At 39.5% G+C, this 21065-nt stretch overlaps 1 protein-coding gene across 5 annotated transcripts in view; it reads left to right on the forward strand.

Moving 5' to 3' along the window:
- Window positions 1-18227, forward strand: part of ARHGAP12 (Rho GTPase activating protein 12) — a 139372-nt gene extending 121145 nt beyond the window's left edge. For 3 of the 5 annotated variants that reach the window (XM_075550328.1, XM_075550329.1, XM_075550332.1), the window contains 8 exons: window positions 2664-2762; window positions 5702-5804; window positions 7080-7196; window positions 10496-10594; window positions 14333-14410; window positions 14518-14652; window positions 14877-14979; window positions 15876-18226. In XM_075550328.1, the coding sequence (XP_075406443.1) occupies window positions 2664-2762; window positions 5702-5804; window positions 7080-7196; window positions 10496-10594; window positions 14333-14410; window positions 14518-14652; window positions 14877-14979; window positions 15876-16050 (909 nt within the window). In that variant the 3' untranslated portion in view covers window positions 16051-18226. Of the gene's footprint in view, window positions 1-2663; window positions 2763-5701; window positions 5805-7079; window positions 7197-10495; window positions 10595-14332; window positions 14411-14517; window positions 14653-14876; window positions 14980-15875 lie in introns of all 5 variants that reach the window. The other 2 variants (XM_075550330.1, XM_075550331.1) reach the window with 2 other exon arrangements.
- The last annotated feature ends 2838 nt before the right edge of the window (window positions 18228-21065 follow it).

Below are 21065 nucleotides of genomic sequence, written 5' to 3' on the forward strand. Positions count from 1 at the left end.
ATGGCAGTGTCAGGCTTCCGTGTACTCTGTTGGATTCTGCAAGCCTGAGATCCAGCCTAGTATTTCAGGGGGATGAGGAATCAGACTCCATCCACTGACGGAGGAGCAGTGAAGCCACCTTGCCGAGGAGGGTGTGCACCGAGAAGGGAGGAATGATTGCTGCTGCCTTTGCAAATGGACACTGAGCCCCACCCTGCCTTTCTGGCCTGACATCTCAGGCCTTTCCTACCTGAGCAGAAAGAATTCATTGCTATTCCCAAACAGAGTCTCACACCCCTTCCCTTGATGTACTTGACTTGGAACTGTTATCACAGTTCTGCTTTCCTCGATAAGAAGTTCATGGTTACATTTGCACCTTCTTCTGATTTCTCATATTTGAAGTAAATAAACTTCCATGGTGCCTTTTTCAGTACTAAAAAACAAACAGAACCGGAGGTCCTGCTTGTATGAATTTTATTGCTGTTTTATTACTCTTCCTGAACCCATGTTAGTCTCTACTTGTCAAATGTTAGTGAGCTTTCAGATCAAGTGTCACCTCATCAATATCTTTCCTTGATTTATGTTTTTAAAATAAGATTTAATTTAGTCTACCATATATACTCGTGTAAAGCTGAGTTTTACAGCACATTTTCAATGCGGTTTTTGTGGTATAATCAGGTGCCTTGGCTGGTGTTCGGGTCGGCTTGCACTGATTTGTTTGAACAGAGACTGCACTCTCCCTTGTCTTGGAGGCACAGCCTAGACCCGGGGCCGGTTCCCAGCCTTCCTCAGGCTGCGGCCCTCTCACAGTGCCTCAGGTGGTGGTGACCCCCAAGCCATACAGTTATTTTCGTTGCTCCTTCATAACTGTCATTTTGCTACTGTTATGAATCAGGTGACCCCTCTGAAAGGGTATCTTATGTGCAGTGAGCAGTCACGCTTGATTGATTGGTTTTGACCCATTGCATAGGAAGAACTGCATGAAAGATATTTTGCAATTTCTTTTTAAAATTCTATTTGTTTTCTTGTTGAGAATAGACACAGCAAAACATAGACCAACTTCCTCCTTTTCACATGTACCCCTTAGTGACACGGATTACATCCTTGGAGCTGAACCACCGAATAACCACTCTCCTTTTCAGAGTTGTTCCTCCTTCATTAACTCACTGCCCCCTCAGGCTCCTTTCTAATCGTTCATGTTGCTGTGGCCAGTTCGATCCTACACAGATAGTTCTTCCAAAGAGTATCATGCTGAAGGCTGAGATTTTTTTTTAATTACTAATTAAACTAAACTGTTTGTTTTCAAAAGGACTTCAGGAGATATTTTTGGTATATGGTTTAAAGATGATCTGAGGACTATCATTTTAGGTGTTTATCCAGCTCTCTTGGCTCCAGAAAGAATAGAGTCCTTGAGAATTTAAAATTATATTACACGTTTTCCCCCTTTTCTCAGAATTCTTCTTAAGAAATTTTGATCAAAATGTTCCGTAGTGGTAGACAGGCACCATCTAGTTCTTCTGGCCTCCTGGCCAAGGAGGCAGTTCTTCCTGGAGTTAGCCACACATTCACACCCTCTCTATACCTGCTGCTGCTGCTTCCGCTGTTGCTGCAGGCAGATACAGACAATACCGTGGACGGTGTCTGTGAGCTGTGCGACCCCGGCACTCACTTTGAAGTGTCCGGAGGTGTTTCCAGAGTGAAGAGAGCTCCACGGTCAAATGAAAACTCTACCTCCCTCTAGAAGGTGAAAATGTCGAGGGAGAGAAACTAGTATAATTTTAATACAGTGTCCCCCAATTTAATGTTGCATAACTTTGTGACTTTCCTGTTTGAGGCCTCTCTTTCCTAACCTCATGTGGAGGGCTGTGTTTGAGGAAGAATGTGTCTGCCGGAACGTCACTGGGAACCATTGCCATGCACGTCTCTAGTGAAAAGAAATCACAGAGTTAAAAATCTGAGAATTGCTTTCCGATTTTTAAAAAATATTTTGATTTCTACTCCTGCCTCAAAGCTCTTCCTCAAGTATAAGAAACTTTGAACTACAGAGGTTATGCATACATTTTTATTATTATGTTTATATAAAACCATGCATAATATTTTTACTTTATGATTTGACACTTGATTTAGTAACATTTCTAGCTAAAAGGTGTGTGGTATTTATTCTGTTCTTGGTAGTATGCCATTGTATTCAGCTAGCAAATAGGAAACAGTAAAGGCATGCCAGGTAATACATAAATTTATATGTAGTATATATCATACAAATAAGATACATTTTTTGAAAGAGAAGAAAAACTGTCAGCTCTACATAAAAATATCATTATATTCCATTTCTTTACAAATAATTGTGTTTCTCTTTTAATTTAAAATGCATGGCGTTGATATGTCTCTCTCATATCAGGTTTAATGACTGTACTAGCTTTCAGCAGGTTTTATGGCACTTGTGTGATGGAGCTTGGTTCCACTGAGTATTTATTGTGAGACATAGCTTCATGGTTTTGTAAAACAGCCCTGCTTATATTGCTCTGTACTAATAGACACAGTGTGCCAGGCTGTGTGCTTTCATTCTCTAATAGAGGACATGTAATCTCCGTGGATCGGTAAACTTTGATTAGATTCACTCGTTTATTTTGTTGAAACCACTAACTCTCCTTCCCCCCCACTCCCCCCAATCCTTTTCTCTGCAGCTGAAAACTCGTCATGGAACAGAGCTGCTCATTCAGTCCGATAATGACACTGTTATTAATGATTGGTTTAAAGTGCTCAGTAATACTATAAGCAATCAGGTACGTATTTGACTTTGGTAAATTTCAGAACAGTGTTGCAATTTTGGCTTTGTCATTGCTTTTTGCATATTAATCAGATTCCAATTTATTTGGGAAAAGATTTTTTTTGTATCTATACTTTGTTAGAGGTGGTAAATCTTAGGGGTTGCTGAGTAACATTGTCGTTCATATAATGTGTCCTATCAATTAACATAATCCCTTTACACATCGATCCCAAAAGAAATCTGTGCGTAGGAAGAAACAGTGAAACTACCTAGCATGAAGTATTTACTCAGTGACTGAATGACTTGGAAGCAGTCCTGTTGGTGGAAACACATTCTAGGCAAAATTACAAAGTGAATGAAGCTGTCGTTTCATTTGTATTATTCTTTCCAGTGACCTCTCTCTAACTCCCCACCTCTAAGTCCCTCATGTTCCTAGTAACTTCTTATTTATGTGACCACAATCAAAAAGAACCTCAGGTCCAAATTCTGATGTTCGGTTAGAGCAGTAGTCAGCCACCAGGGGCTGTACTTTTTAGACGACCCTCGCCCTGGCTCCTGAAGACCACAGCAGTGACATTATGGGGGTGGGGGTGGTTTTATGGCAGTCCCTCCGCTCAGTGGTTAAGCGCTCAGCTGCTTTCCTGAAGGGGGGCTGTTTGAGCCACTAGCCTCTCCCTAGGAGGGAGAGGTGGCTGTCAGCCTCCATAGCGATGTGCAGTTGGAAGCCCATTTGAGCAGGTGTCTAGGCTTACTGTGAGTCCAGTCTGCAATGACTGTGGCTTGGGTTATGGTTTAAACTAAATGGAGAGAAAGAAAGCTGGTTATCCACTCACTTTGAGATTGAGATGTCATTCACCAAATTTAGAGATGATTAAAAATATAATAATTCACTGCCATTAAGTGAGTGCCTCATCATCAATAGTCTCTGTGATCTTACCAAAACATGGTGCTTTTGTGAGCCAGCCTAAGGTTTCTGACCTATAAACGAGAGAGGTTGGAACTGATTTTCTCCCAAGTTTTTTTTAAAAGATGTTATGGTTTTCTCAGTTTAAAACACCCTGATTTAGAATCTGGATATTCTCTGACTCTTTCTCCTTAGCTCTTTGCTTTCCTAGGAAATTAGTCACCAAGTTATTTGTAAATTCTACCTTTGCATTGTAGAATATTGCTTGATGTTTCTGAATCCCAACCCTTTCATTTATTCCTGAAACCATGGGCAGCGTCTTCATATCAAGAGTAACTCCCTAAACAGTTTCCTTATTTAATTTCAGTCCCACCCATCCATTTCTAATGCCACAGCGGTGTGAAGCCTGTTGATGTCACTTTTATATTGCTGCCTTGCTAAAGAACCTTCTGTGACTCCCATTAAAATTCAGCAACCCAAACCCCATATACCTTTTCCAGTAGTCTACCCAGCATGTACCTTCAGCTCTAGTCCTCAGAGCCTGCTCACTCTCCCTTGAAAGCATGTGTGCACCAGGCCGTTACTTAGAGATGTGAGTGCTGTGTGCTCTGGGGACACAGTGGTGTGCAGCCACACGCTAGACCTCTCTGGTTGGCTCCTACAGATAAAGACAGAAGATAACTAGACAGTTGATGAAATGAAATGCGATGAACGAAATGTTATGATGGTAGAAGATGTACATCATGGTATGAAAATACTAAATTGAGGCTAACCTTCTATAGAGGGATCAGGGAAGAAAGTTGTTTTAGGGAACTAAAGTCTCACAACAAATGCACCAGGTGAAGAAAAAGTGAAGTATTACAGACTGAAATATGTATTTATTGATATGTATGTTTATATATTTGTATTTATTACTTACAAATTATCGAAAAATGTTACTACTGAGGAATCAGTGTAGCAAGAGATGTTCATGACCTTTAGGGAACATCACAAAAGTTTCCTTAAAGATATTGAAGAGAACTTAATTGAGAAACAATAAACATGCACTGAAAAGTTTCAATAATGTAAAGATACATTTTTCCTGCAAATTACTTTTTAAGATGTATATAGATTTAAAGTTTCTGAGTCTCATTCAGAATCCCAGTAGGCTTTCTGGTAGAACCTGACAGCCTTTTCTAAGATTCATGTGTAAATGCAAAGTACTAAGACTATCCAAGACATTCTCAAAGAAATAAGTGGAAAGACTTGCTCTGTCGTGTGTCAAGACTATAACGCTGTAGTATTGAAGACAGAATGGTGTCTGCAAGGATGGGGTATAGACCGAGGAAACAGGGAAGAACCAAGAAACAGACACTGCATGCCACTATAGCACTGATGGATAGTGGGGGCGGCTTTTCAGGAAACGGTACTAGGACAATTGCCTATCCAAGAAGGAGCTGAAGCCCCTTCTTACACTGTACACAAATATGAATTCCCGGTGTAGTAAATACTACAGTGTGAAAGCAAAATCATGGCTGTTCACTTTGAAAACTTAGTACAGGTTTGGACTGTAAAAGTGACCTTGGTTACACTGCAGAGGAGTTCTGGCATTTCTTTCAGTTCTCAACATCTGAGATTCTGTGACCAATACACACCTATTAGCATAAAATGCAATTTAAAAGGATTGTTGATAGGCAAAATTAACGCACCACTGAGTAGGTGAGTGAGTTAGCCTTTTACTTATGCTGATGTCACAGAAGGTAACTGTTAACTGCTTTTACTGTCGCTCTTGGGTGGCTTATCAGCGTGAGTCAAGATAGCCTCCTTATTGATGTAGGTCCATTCCATGGGGGTGATCAGCATTATTTTCTCCATTGGAATCCGTAAGTTGTGTACCACCTCGGGATAAACGTTTTCAAAGTTTTATCAAATGTCTAAATCACGCACAGCGTATAAAAATTGATTTTCCGAAGCCATTTGGAAGAGCCAGGTCCTGCCCATTCTGAGAATGTGCTAGGGTCCCAGAGCTGTGCTCGTATTAATCATGGATTTGTGAAATGCCTAACCTACAGGCAGCAGAAACGGACGGCGGGCCTGACGGGGAGGTCCCAGACTCCCCAGGGATAGAGAAGCACGATAAAGAGAAGGACCCCAAGGATCCCAGAAAACTCCGCTGTAAGTTCGTTCTTACTTTGCGCGTGGTTTGCGTGAGCTCGTCCTCTTTGCTTTTCAAAGGGGCGACCCGACGACGTGAGCGCTGCCAGTGCTCTCCCGGGTGGGTGATGGGCATGTAGCGCTGCGCCTCGGGCTCGGCATCCCAACAGCGTAGGGTCTGCATTTTAAGATACCGTGATACTTCAGTTGGAAAAAACATGTCTCTCGACACTCTTCTGTTGAGACCTCGAGGGAAGCGAACATTACTGATGTAAAAATAATATAGTTAGTGGTTAAGATTGTGCACGGAACCTATTGCTCTAAGAGGTTGAACGTCATGCGTCATCTGTCAGCGTTCCTACTGGCTACCAGGCAGCCGAACGTGGAGCTGGGATCTGTCTGCGTGTGTCTGAGGACAAGCATGCCTGCTTCCGCATCACACACCCAGAAAAGACCTTAGCCAGCAACTTTAAAAACAGCGTTTTCTCCTATGTCCTCATTCGGAGGTTGAGAGAGGTCACACACTGACTGCACGCCGGTAATGTTGGGCCTTCAAATGCACGAATGACTAGAAAACCAGGTCTGCTTTTGTTCCCTTAAATCCCACTCAAACTTGGGATACTCCTGACTTGGTCACACCATGTAATAGTGAAAGAACAGGAAAAATTATTTTTATTTGTTTTTACTGATCTGTTGCCCATGTTCTCAGTTTCTCAAAATTTAGTTCCATTTAAGAAATTTATTTTTGAATATTTGTTGTTCTAACCAAAAAAGCAAATTCATACAAAAGGCACTACTGTAACTTGTGATTTAAATTTGGTCAGTAAGGATAGAACTATGTATTTCCCAGGTGGTCTCATGCTTAACAGTGAAAGTAATGTTAGCGAGACTTCGCTCAGTGTTCACATGGGGATGACGATTGTGTATGCATAGCCAGACTCTATAGGGATTTGTTTGTTTCATGGATTTATTTTCACTGTAGTCATTTTACCTTCCAAAACATAGAGTAAAAGAAGATAATTAACACCATTAATTTAAGTTTGCCAGACATAGTACATAGACTGAAAAAAAAAAGTTTGGAATCAGGTTTTAGTGATAAAAGGGAGATGCTTTATTTTTATAACTTTGAAGTTGGGTATATCTTAGATGGATTTTCTACATGTCACTCTCAACCACTCTAAAACTAGAAAAAGGAAAATTACATTATTATTAATGTGTTTTGAGGGTGGAGTGGAGAAACTTGGTGATCAAGAGTTTATATTATGAAGTGCTCACTATCTTTTTGTCTCTCGTAAGCCATGAAAGTATCTAGCATAGATTCTTCAGAACAGAAGAAGACCAAGAAAAACCTAAAAAAGTTTCTTACCCGGCGCCCCACGCTGCAAGCTGTTCGTGAAAAAGGTTATATTAAAGGTAGGTAGGACAACATGGATACTCACACAATAAATTTTAACCCAAATCAGAAATGTGACATTTTAAATTAAAAACAGAAACGTTTCTAATTAATAGTTTTTTAGTTAATTTGAATAATTGAATTTGCGTGCTTAAAATTAATTTTTTTAGCGGGGCATAAAGTGCTTAAAAAAAACTGAATCAGAGAAGCTGTACTGATGGCTGACGGGTAACAGATTCCTAGGGGTCATGAAAGTGATGGGTGTCTGTGTGAAATGCAGAGGTGAAAAGGAACGAGAACCGGTTAGGAGGCTGTCAAGGGAAGGAGCCTTTGGATGAAACAAACGCTCTGTAGGAGCTCACCCAATGACTGGACATTGTAGCCCAACCACGGGTGCTACCGAGAGGTGCCTCGGAAGAAAGGCCTGAAGATCTGTCTGTTCCTGAAAACTCAGCCACTCGAAACATTATGGACCCTGACACAATATTCCTCTCGGGAGGAAGAGTTAGCTCCACAGTCATTGACAACTCGTACCTATTGGGGAAAAGAGAACAAAGCGCTTCTATTCTTTTTTTTTTTTTTAACAATTTATTGGGGCTGATACAATTCTTTTCACAGTTCATACATATACATACATCAATTGTATAAAGCACATCTGTACAGTCTTTGCCCTAATCATTTTTTTCTCCTCTTTTCTTCTTTTACATTTTATTAGGGACTCCAACAACTCTTACCACAATCCATACATATACATACATCAATTGTATAAAGCACACCCATACATTCCCTGTCCCAATCATTCTCAATGCATTTGCTCTTCACTTAAGCCCCTTGCATCAGGTCCTCTTTTTTTTCCCCCCCTCCCTCCCTTTATAGTCATGAATACATTTAGATACAACGAGTCTTCAAAAAGTTTGTGGAAAAATAGAATTAAAACATAATAGAATTTTTCCATGGACTTTTGAAACTCCATCGTATGCCAAGGTGGGATATAATGTACTAGGTTACATCTGTTCTTTCTTTAGTTTATGGGTTTCTGACAAAACAGTACATAATGGGAACATCTGTTTTTAAGTTATCTAAGTTAAATCTGCAGATGAGCATCGTAAAGGTGTTGTTTGCATGCCTAGGAAGAGTTTTAGGGAGAAAGACGGGGCTTTATACTCCCATTAACAGTTGGCGTCTCGGAAACTCACATGGGCAGTTCTGTCCAGTCCTATGGGTTCGATTTTGAGTTGGTTGGCATTGACTTAATGTGGGAGAGACAGAGAGAGAGAGAACCCACCTAATTCAGTGTTTCCTGAAGTAGGGGCAATACCGATCCCTAGGGGGCTGCTGGAATGATCTAAAAGGGGTACCACAAAAGCAGATACCACAGCACTGGGTAGAATGTTCAGAGGGGGTCACATTGGCAGTGAGACCAAGTTTGCACCAAACTAAGGACACTTTGGACCTAAGGAAAGAGGAGTCCTGGTGATGCAGTGGGTTAAGTGATATTGGGCTGCTAGTGAAAAGGACACTGGTTCGAATCCACCAGTCACTCTACAGGAGAAAGATGAGGCTTCCTACTCCCATAAAGATTCACAGTCTAAGAAATAACAATAATAATATATATTTGATCAAGGATTCATGAAGGTGGGAGGAAGGGGTGGGGGAAAGGAGAGTTGATACCAAGGGCTCAAATAGAAAGAAATTGTTTTGGAAATGTTGATGACAACATATGTACAAGTGTGCTTAATACTATTGAATGATGGATTGTTAAAAAGATTTGTAAGAGCCCCCCAATAAAATAATTATATATTTTTAAAAAGCAGATACCTACCCTACACTTTATCCTGGATTATAGTACAAACATCTGTATAATTGTCAATTACTGTATATCCTCGCATATAAGCGGAGTTTCCCAGCACATTTTTAATGCAGTTTTTGTGGTAAAATTAGGTGCCTTGGCTAATGTTCTGGTCAGCTTATACTTGAGTATATACGGTAGTTTTTTTGTTGTTGTTGTTTTGTTTTTCCAGAAAAGGAGGTGATCCGCCAAGTAAGTTTACGAACCTATGACTTAACTGGATGATTCAGATTAGCAGTCTTCAGAGTTCTGAATAAATCTAACCAACACCAAACTGACTGTCATTGAGTCAATTCTGACTCATGGCAACCATATAAAACAGGGTAGAACTGCCCCCTTTGGGTTTCTGCAACTCTTTACAGAAATAGAAAGCCTCATCTTTCCCTTGCAGAGCACCTGGTGGTTTTGAACTGCTTCCCTTTTGGATAACAGATTAGTGCATACACAGCATGCCACCAGGGTCCTTATGGATAAGCAGGTACTCTCAAAGCATATGAATTTTGCATATTGTCTTTAAAATCTGAAAACCACTTCTGTGGAGTTGATTATGACTCATAGGAATCTGTAGGACAGAGCAAAACACTGTGATTCTGAGGCTGCATACCTTTATGGAAAAACTGCCTTCTCTTTCTCCTGTGGCGCAGCTTGTGGCATTGAACTTTTAATTAGCCAACCTTTTAATCAGCAGCTCTATGCTTAATTCACTACACCATGAGGGCTTCTAATACTGAGCTTAGAATCTTTAATGATACATATTTTAAATGCCTGACAAGTTAATAGACTACTGCTGATTTGTTTGGGCCTTTTCATTGAGAACTCTAAACTGCTGTCACTGTGAGGCTTTATATATCACTTCATATATTTTATTTGTTTTCTTAAATATGTAGCATTAATGTGGAATTTCAAATGGTTATGCTGAAAGATTAATATAACTATACAGTATATTTTGTGCAATCAAGTGTCAGCACATAATGGGTATGCACACACTTGATTTAATAAGCTACACATGATCCTAACTGAAATGAATACCTATTGTTCAAGAATGACTAAGTCCTAGCCTTCATAAAACACATGTTCAAGTTGGAAATAGACAATAATGAGTAGCGAAGATCTTCCTCAGGTACTGATGGGTTCCTAGGGACACACGAAGATGGAGATAAAATAAGAGTGTATCATAGCTAGACTCATCAGAATGTTGTTCTAAGGAGGTGGCATTGCAGCTGAAACTGGGAATGGCTCGGAGGATCCAGATTTTGGGTGAAGAGTACTCTCTGCAAATGGACTAGAAAATGCAAAGCTTCTCAGGCGCTAGTGAGTCGTGGAACATAGCAAAGAAATAGTATACCGTGAAGTAGGCAGACTACACATCCTGTGAGCTGTAGGTCATGGTGATGAAATTGCACCGACTTGGTCATTGTGTGAGTGAAATTTTGGCAAGGTGGTTTGTTTTTAAAATTAAGTCTCTTTCAGATCAGGTATTTGGATCCAACCTTGCGAACCTGTGTCAGAGAGAGAATGGCACAGTACCAAAATTTGTGAAATTATGCATTGAACATGTTGAAGAATATGGTAAGTAAATGAAATATGTATATATTAAGACATGGAGCAAACCAACTCATTGTTTTGATGTCAAAATCCTTAGTTTTTTTATGATTTAGCATGATGGAACCCTAAGTTCCCAGTAGTCACAAGGTCAAATGTTAAGCATCTTATTTGCAGAAAACTTACCTGTTTGCACCTATTTCAAATGCAGACCTTTGCAGGCCCCTATTGAGTGTTCAGTAACACAAACAGTTGATTAAGTGTGTGGTACTCTTTTAACGCTTCTTTGAAGTGTTAGCATTGGGAAAGAAGTGTTGATTATGAAACTGAGTTTAGTAAGAAATGATTACTTACTATAGACAAAGCTTTTTTGGGGGTAACTGATCATAACCCCTTCCAAGGGGATGGACAACAGAAAAGTAGGTGAAGGGAGACATCGGACAGTTTTAAATATGACAAAATAATTTATAAATTGTCAAGGGTTTATGAGGGAGAGGAGAGTGGGGAGGGTAAGTGGGAAATGAGGAGCTGATGGCAAGGACGTAAGTGGAGAGCAAATGTTTTGAGAATGATGAGGGCAACGAATGTACAAATGTGCTTTACACAATTGATGTATGTATGGAGTATGATAAGAGTTCTACAAGGCCCAGTAGAATTATTTAAAAAAAAGCAACCCAACAAACTCAGACATTATGTCATACTGGCAAGAAAAAATCAAAGAGATTAGAGCTCCGTGCCATGAGGCACGACAAATTCCTCAACTATTTTGATTCTACACACATTTTTATGCTATACATTTATAATTTAACATTACAGTCAATATACTGCTAAAGTATATACAATGAGCATAAATATTATAACTTAAAATTAACCAGAATAAATCAGTTTCAACTTTATTTTTTATGATGAGTAACAAAAAGGATTTGTCTATTTGGATACTTTATAGTTGATGTAACAGTTTTAAAATATCTAGTTATTATTTTAAAGAAACTTTTCTTTTTGGATTCAAAAAAATCATTTTATTGGTGGCTTGTACAACTCATCACAATCCATCCATTCATCCATCCATTGTGCCAAGCACATTTGTACATTTGTTGCCATCATCGTTTTCAAAACATTTTCTTTCTACTTGAGCCCTTGGTATCACCTCCTCATTTTCCCCCTCATTCCCCACTCTCCCTCCTTCAAGAATCCTTGATAATTTATGTTATTATTTTTTCATGTCTTATGCTGACTGATGTCTCCTTATACCCACTTCTCTGTTGTCTGTCTCTCTGGGAGGGGATTACTATATGTAGATGCTTGTGATCAGTTCCCACTTTCTCTCCCTACCGTCTCCTTCACGTCCTGAGATTGTTGCTCTCATTATTGGTCCTGAGGGGTTTAGCTGTCCTGGATTCCCTGTGTTTCCAGCTCTTACCTGGACCCATGTACATGCTCCAGTCTAGCCAAGCTGGATTTGTAAGGTAGAATTAGGATCATGACAGTGGAAGGGAAGGGAAGCATTAAAGAACTAGAGGAAAGTTGTATATTTCATCGGTTTTATACTGCACTCTGACTGACTTGTCTCTTCCTTGTGACTCTTCTGTAAGGGGATGTCCAATTTTCTACAGATGGGTTTTGGGTCTCCACTCCGTACTCCCCCTCATTTACATTGATACGATTTTTTTTGTTCTGCGCCTTTGATGCCTGATACCTGATCCCATCGATGCCTCAGGATCACACGGGTTGGTGTGCTTCTTCCATATGGACTTTGTTGCTTCTCAGCTAGATGGCTGCTTGTTTATCTTCAAGCCTTTAAGACCCCAACCAATGCCTGAGTTTTGGGGTTTGTTTTCTTCCTTTAACAATTAGGATGCCTTGTCTTTTCCTTTCTTGCCTTACTGCTCTGGATAGAACTTTCAATACAATGTTGAAATAGGAGTAGAGATACAGGACATTGTCCTGTCTGGTTCTCATTCAGAAATGATGTCTGTTGAGAATAATGTTGACCATGATTTTGTCTACATGCTCCTAATTATGATGAGGAATTTCTCTTCTATTGTTTTCCATTTCGTAGTTCAAGCGTATCAAGAATTGTACAATTGCTACCACAATTAGTCCAAAACATTTTCTTCCTTCTTAAACTCCTTCATATCAGCCCCCTCTCACCCCTCTGCACCTCCTCTACCAACCCCCCAGGGCCCCAGGAGCCACTATTCTAGTTGTTGTCTCTGTAGTGTCACCTATTCTGGGTTCCCCAGATTCAAGAATACCAACAATGACAGAAAACAACAAAAACAAACCTGAAGATGAGAACACGCGCACACACACACACGCACGCACACACACAGACTAAAAACCAGATCAAGTACAAAGTGTATCAGAAGGGAGATCAAGTGACCAGGTTTTAACCGTTGGAGTGAGATTAATCATTTTAATCCACTGTCGTCGTCTCTACAGTATTGTGTGATCTTCAGGTTATTCCCATCCCTCCATTATGGCTGGAGGGAAATCCAGAGGCTTATTCCCTGTGCAGATCCTGCAAAGGTATTTTGGGATCCCACTGTCATCCATAGTCTTCTGGACACCAAAATCTCACAATTTAATCTCTGATACTATTCCCTCCTTTGGATTTGGGTTCTATAATTTGCCATCCTTAGATCACAGATGTTGGTGTGCTTCTTCCATGTGAGCTTATTTGACATCTCACTTTGATAGCTACTTGTTTGAAAACAAGCCTTTAAGATCCCAGACACTATTCTTTCTTTTCTTTTTCTTTTTTAAAAGTCATTTTATTTGGGACTTGCAAAACTCTTATCACATTCCATACATACCGGGTACCATCTATTTTCACCACACTTTAGTACAGCACCCATACCTTCTGTGTTTTACATAATTTATGTGTTATGCTGATGGTTTTCTTAATGTCAAAAAAACCAAACATTCTTGCATATACCTGTTGTGCATCTCACTTGGTCATGATATATTTTTTTTAAATATGATACTAGATTTCTATACTACTGGAAACAGTATTTTTTGAGAATTTCTGTCCATGTCCATTGTTTTAGTAGTGTCACTGCTGGGTTTGGGTATTGTAGCCATGCTTATGTCATAGAATGTTTGGAAGTTTTCCGTCGCATTCTCTATATTGGAGTTGTTTGAGTAGAATTGGTGTCAGGTTTTCTCAGAATGTTTGGTAGGCTTCTCAAGTGAAGCCTTCTGGGCCAGAGCTTTCTGTTGTTGTTGGGAATTGTTTTAGAATTCATGAATTTTTAAGACTCACTTGTGTGAATGTTTCACATATGAAAGAAAGTAAGAAACTGTATCAAATTATCAGTGGTTTTTGTAGAGCCCCTAGTTTAGTTGCTAATTTGCACTGAATTTATTTATTACAAGTTCTGACTGTGATGTACTTTCAAGATCGTGTTTAATGCTTACATTGTAGGATGATGTGCAAAACAGAGGGTGAGCTGTCATCTTTGACTTTCTTTACTATTTGAACTATCCCAACATGCTGAAGTTGTTAGTATTTCTAATTTAGGGGCTTGTCTTGACAGCATTCAACATCATAAGCAAAGTAGAATTACTGTTACTTATTAAGCTGAATTTGAACTGAATGTCCACCTCCCTCCTATTGGCAAAGCATTTGTAAAAACATTTCGAGACGGTATTATCTCCCCATTTGGTTTTAGACTAATGGTTGAGAATAGAATTCTGAAACGTGCGAATACCTTTGGAAGAGACAGGTCTATGAAACATGACACTATTACTCCTGTCACTTAGGTTTGGATATTGATGGGATATACCGAGTCAGTGGCAACCTCGCCGTGATACAGAAGTTGAGATTTGCAGTAAACCATGGTAAGGTTATATTTCCTATTGTTAACATCCGGAATGCACACACACAACTGTTAAGATTTTGTTTAAAGTAATTCAGAACTTTCCTCTATCTCTGCCGTGTTTTTCAGATGAGAAACTGGACTTGAACGATAGTAAATGGGAAGATATCCACGTCATCACTGGTGCACTCAAAATGTTTTTCCGCGAGTTACCAGAGCCTCTTTTTACATTTAATCATTTTAATGATTTTGTTAATGCAATTAGTAAGTATATCATTCACTCGTTTTCTCTCCTGGGTATTAGCCTCTGCACAGATTAAGCCAACACATTCTGTTTCATCTTAAGTTTTTCCAAAGAATTGTTTTACTGCAGAAATTTACACTGTGACCACCAGATGTCACTGTGTGTTACTAAATATCAACTCCAACCTGCCACTGCCTTCAGTGTCATAAGAAGCTACTGCAAAGCCCTTATTGTCTCGTTTCAGAACAGGAACCAAGACAGAGAGTTTCTGCTGTTAAAGACTTAATCAAACAGTTGCCAAAGCCCAACCAAGATACAATGCAGATTCTTTTTAGACATCTCAAAAGGTAAGGAAATCCAGGGAGCATGGGGATCAAGCTCAGCTATGCTAACTTACTGTGTTTAGGACTTGAAAATGATGCTCAGTGACTCTAAGCCCCTGTTCCTCCTGAGTCAGATGGTTTTGTATGAATTAAATTAGTCATGACAAATGGCCTATGAGCAGGAATCGACTGGGTGTCAGTTACCTGATGATGTACTAACTTACCCCGAAATGGAAGACCAATGGCTCATTATAGACCACTAGAATATGAAAGCTATCCCAATGAGGGATTTTTAAGAAAATGAGTAAAACAGAGTTTAGTCTCTGTGCCCGAAGAGATTTTTCCCCCCGTTAAGTAAGTGACATAATCATTAATACCTGAATTACAACTCATGCTTACATGTGTTCTGTTTTTAAAATGAAGTGAAAGTGTCCCACATTAAGTGTTTATTAGAGATACATCGGTGTTTCAGTGGTGGAATTCATCACCTTCTATGTCGGAGACCCGAGTTCACTTCCTGGCCAGTGGCCCTCAAGCCTGGTCACCATCCATCTGTTCGTGGAAGCTTGCACGTTGCTGTACAGTGTGAGCTGAGCTTCTAGACTAAGACAGATGAGGCAGAAAGGGCTACCTCTGAAAATAACTAGCCAGTGCAAAGTGCGTGCATCACCACAGTTCCAGGGTAGAATGGACAGGTCACCATGAGTTGGGGACACCGTGTAGAATTATACCTTTAAGCAATGTTTACTCATAAGAAAACTTCATTCACCTTTGGAACTGATCCTACTGGTGTCACCTAAGAAAAATGAGTATCATTTTTCTTGTCCAAACGTGAACCATAATGTTTATAGTACAATTTGCAATACTCTTTTATATTTTTTCTCTAACCTTTTTTCCCCCCCCCTCTTTCTTCCCCTTAGAGTTATAGAAAATGGAGAAAGAAACCGAATGACCTATCAGAGTATAGCAATTGTTTTTGGTCCCACTCTGTTAAAGCCAGAGAAAGAGACTGGTAACATCGCAGTTCATACTGTGTACCAAAATCAGATTGTAGAGTTAATTCTTCTGGAATTAAGCTCCATCTTCGGACGCTGATTCTGAGCTGCAAGCAGAACCTGTGGGATAGAAGCTGCCAGATTTCAATCTTTATCCGTGACCATGATGTGCTTTAGTTTTGGACCAAGCAGTGATTCTTTGATTTGCACTTTTGGAGGGTCAGAGTGGAGGAGGGTCAGGTTGTGTGTAGGCCCTCACATTTGCTGCTTTGTTGCAAGTTGATATAATTGTGTGTAAGTTTGGATTGCGTTTATCCTGAATGCTTGCAGTTCCTACTCTGAATTTCAGTAAAAATCAAAACTTGCAATTCTAACCAGGCACATACATATGTATATACATACACTGGATAATTTGGTAAGAAAACCACGATTTTCTTTTTGCTCAAACTGGATAATATAGAATTTCCTTTTAGGACTTGTAGGTTCATCATGTGTAGGCTTACCACTCGATAGGAATAGTATCAGTTTCTTTGAAAACACTCTTGGGCATTTTTAACAAAATGAAGTATATCCGTTCCGAAACCTGTGTATTTCCTCTTCAGGGTTTCTGCATGCAGTGGCTATCTAAGTGCTAAAATTCACCATGACCCAGACAGAATCCCTTGATGAAGGCGTGTTCTTTTTCACTGTGTTGCACAGCATCCTGACTGGATAGATACCTTTGCTTGCTTGGGCAGCACACTAATAGATAACAACATCAAACACTGTGACATATTGGAGAGTTTAGTTAGCATAAGTCAGTTCAGGGTATTCTTAGACTGTGTGTGCTACATGGAACTGTAGCTAACAATTCTTGTTCTATCTAGTGCCATACTGAATTCCTGGTATGACCCTGTGGAAGTGGACGTTATTTGTTGTAAATATGGGCTAAAGACTTAATGCCCTTGAACTTGTGTTGTATAGTCTCATAATAGTACATTCTAACCCTACATTTCTAACCATGGTATTGGTGTAGTGTAGGTGATCTCGTCCGTGAATATTAGGTTCCCTCCAGAAATAAGCTGTTATTTGGGGAAGGTAACCATGCGCACTTTTAGATTTTAATGACATTCATAGAAAAACCACTGTCATGCAAATGGTACTGGGAGAATACTGAGTAGACGTTCTAACTGGTCAGTGCACTACACGAGGAACTGTTCAGATGATTGAGTATGTACAGAACACATCAGAAAAATCTATTACAGAATTTAACTCTACACTGAATAGTTGGAAGCCCACATGTAAACGAGATGGATGTTGAATGGGAAATAACATCGCTAAATTTGAGGATTTCTTTTTACATTGCTAATGTAGATTGATTTGTATAATAAAAACAGGGTTTGGAAGGTTTTGTTACAGGGAGCATGGTCGGTTGAAGATTTTTTTAAATGTATTTTTCTAGATTAACTGCTGTATATGAGATGTCTAATCTGAATAAAGAAAACTATAAGAGACTTAGCTTTTTCCCATTGGACACGTGCTTTTTTTTTCTAACTCATTTGTTTTTGCTTTTACTATCATATTCTTATACCTCATTTAAAGAAATCAGCTGAATCTAATATTTCCTGTGGCAAATGTATTTTCTTTAATTCACACCTTTTATACGCCCTGCTGTGTCCTCCCTCCTTCCCGCCCCCCACATTTTTATTTCTTCATCAATATTTGGAAGTAATTTGTAATGATTTTAATTAGAATTTCATTTATAATTTATAATTAGGGTTGCCTTCCTTAGGGAAAAAAAGGTTGTCTTGTGTAGTCTGTTTAAAAACCTCTCACTTGAGTTTTGTGGTAAAAAATACTGTGGTTTTTTTTTTGTTGTGATCTTGTTAAATTGGTAACAAACCAATTACTTGCTAGTCGTAGGAAAGGAGATTGTTTTGGGCAGGGAGAAAAAAAACCTCAACTCAGAATGTTTATTTTTGCCTAAAGATTGTCCTCAGTACTGCAGTGTGTTTTAGGACTGGAATATATTGTAATTTCACACCTGGAAAACAATCAAGCTCAATTCAGTGACGTTCTTCCTCTTGACAGTCATGGAAATATCTACGATTAAAGTTGTCCTGTGTTTCTTGTTTCAAAGTGCGTATGTGTGTATGTGACGTCTCCAGTGTTTTATTAGTCTCCAGCTAATCAGTTTATTGTAATACTGTATGTGCAGTGTGATAAGTCTTGTGTTTTCATCATTTGTGGATTAAAAATTGTCACTTGTTTTATAATAACAAAACCAGTAATATCTTCTGTCTCAAGAACTTGATTTTTAGTAGAGAAATATATTAAAGGCTAAAAGGCATTGTGTGATTTCATTTACCTAGTAAGCCTTCCTTTAGAACGTTATACATAAAAAAAGTGTCAAAAATGGAATGGGGGGGATATACAAATACACTATTCTAACTAGAAAAAAATCTCATTTAAATTTCAGAGCATGAAGGAATTTTACTTCTTAAATATGAAAGAGTCCTGAAAGAATCTTGTTACTTTGTAGATACAGGTAAATCTATAAAAAGGTATTTTTTTTTCAGTATGTGAAAAGCACAAATAGATTAGGCAAACTTTGTGCCTGCATAGATTGTGTATATTCATAATATAGAAATGCACACGTAAATGTGTATGCACCATTGCTTGTATACTGGGAAGACTTACAATAACAATGGCAAACATGAAATCTTTATACTATTTTGGCATCACCTCATTCTTTTTTTAATCCTGTGGTTATTCCATAATTTGGACAAGAGATTATTTTCTTCTAGCTCCTGGGAGAGGCTTCTAAAGAGATATTTAAACTAAACATGTAGACACTAATTCCTTAAACACGTTTAGGCTTTTTTTTTTTTTAAGTTTATAGCATGTTGCTTTAGGGAGTCAGATGGATGTCATGCTCTCGTGGATCAAATAGAAGTCAAATGCTGGAAGATTGAATCTACAGAGAGAATTGAAAAGGCTGGGAAATAAGGCTGTATGGAGGTTACTGTTCTTCCTCATCTCTAGCTCTGACGACTTGTGTTTTGCAGAACACAGAAAACACTTCTCTAGCACACGATTAGATAAGGTGTTCATGGGGGACTGCCTTCAGACGCAGTGTTGCGGGTGGGTCATAGATTTTTTCTTTTTTATTATCTTAACTCCTCCTACAGTTCTGATGCTACTTTGGAAACCGGGGGCTGGGGGTTGGGGGAGAGAGCCGGATCAAAACAAAACCAACGGTCTTACAATAAGGGTGTATTAGAATCTCTTGGAAATTCACCGCCTGTGAACTCAGGCCCAGCAGAGTCAGACTTGTATTCTGGGGAAGGAAAGGTGCAGAATGCCTAATGAGGTGCTCTGTGGCTCCGAAAGACAAGCGCGTTCTCCTGAGGAATCTCAATTAGTCTCCTCAACTGAAGTTTTGTGGACCAGCAGTGGCTGTGAGTATATTCAGCTGGTTTCAGCTTTTACAATTTCGCCTTATGTGAATATGGCCCTTAAATGAACTCTTTCATTTCCCTCATTGCTGCTCTTCTCCCACAGGGGAGGGGGAGGAAGAAAAAACCCAATACTTTCATGGTGCTCTCATAAACAGAGTGCTTGTAGAACAAGGTAACCGTTTCACAAATCATTATGATGGGGATTTAGCAACGTCTTTTTTCTTTTTTTTTAATGAATCATTTATTCTACTTTCAGCACCACTAGAAAAGCAAGTTTTGGTAAAGATGTTTAATTGTTGATGCTGATAAGCAGCTCTTTCAAGTAGTCCTGAAAGTTGTAACTTGAACTGCATGTAGCAGTGCATTAATAATCCAGAATTATAAATGTGCCTTGATATCCAGAGCGACAAATGATGCTTTTAAGGCTGTTATTGACAGGGCCTCTGCAGAGGAGGAAATGAAAACCAGTGCAAGGCCTTGATAGAGTGACCCGTGAAAGTCCAGTCGAGCATTCAAAACCTCCTTTCTCCTTGTTTTGAGGGACTGCGGTATATTTTGGAGGAAAAAGAGGTAGAGTGACACTGGCTACAACAATGGGCTCCAATCTGCTCGTAATTGAGAGGCTGGCCCAGGCCCAGGCGGTGCTGCACTCTGTTGTACAGAGAGCTACTATGAGTCGTGCCAACTCAACAGCACCTGACTCTATTTGGGCAACTTTACATGCTCAAGTAAAATCTAGTAAGTCAAAGATAGGAAACAATAGGAGGGACTATTACCTTGCATCTTACCTTCTGTAGGTGAAGAAACAGACCCAGCATGATTATGAACCTCAACGTACCAGTGGTTCTTAGAAGTGGCTGATGTGATACAACAGAAGTCGAAGACTGCAGAGAAGAACTTCTTGACTAGTTCCTTGTAAAACTTGTGATCACTGTAAGTGAGGCCTTAAATGTTCAATATCACTTGTGGAGGGTACAAGTAACATGTATGGGCATCTGTTTTCAAGCTAAGTTAACTTATTATAAACATAATTGAAAAAATACACAACAAAACATTCCCGTTCCACAGTTTCCACCCCCCCAGTTCAGTGATACAATTACTCTGCCCTTTCTAAGTTGCTGCTACTACACTAACAAACTCCTGTTTCCCTCTCTGCTTCCTGTCTAGTCTTCCTAGGTACTATTGTCAGTTTGATCCCAATTTCTTAAAAGAGCCGAATACTCATGGCAGACATTCTTCTTTCTCACTCACTGACCCCCGATATAACTCTCTCCTATGTCTTTAGCCTATTTGATTGGCATTGCCATTCTGCAGAATTCACACTGGTCGTAATGAGCCTCCTACTTTAAATCACAGGCACCCCGAAACATCTGATCAGGAGGCTGGGATGCTTTCAACAAATTCAGTGCATCCTGTTAGGGTGTTTTAAGTATGTGTCCAGCATGCTAATCTCTGGGACACATTAGTGAGCAAAGCAGATATGATCTGTGTTCTCACATTGATTAGTTGAGACTCAAGCTCAACGCACTGCCGTCAAGTCAGCTCCGACAGCGACCTTATAGGACTAACTCTAGGGGTAGAATGACTCATCTTTCTCAGTCGGAGTGGCTCGTGATCTTGAACTGCTGACTTTTCTGTTATCAGCCCAATGTGGAACTACTATGCTACCAGCTGC

Source organism: Tenrec ecaudatus, chromosome 5 (genome assembly GCF_050624435.1).
Source record: "Tenrec ecaudatus isolate mTenEca1 chromosome 5, mTenEca1.hap1, whole genome shotgun sequence".
NCBI lineage: Eukaryota > Metazoa > Chordata > Mammalia > Afrosoricida > Tenrecidae > Tenrec > Tenrec ecaudatus.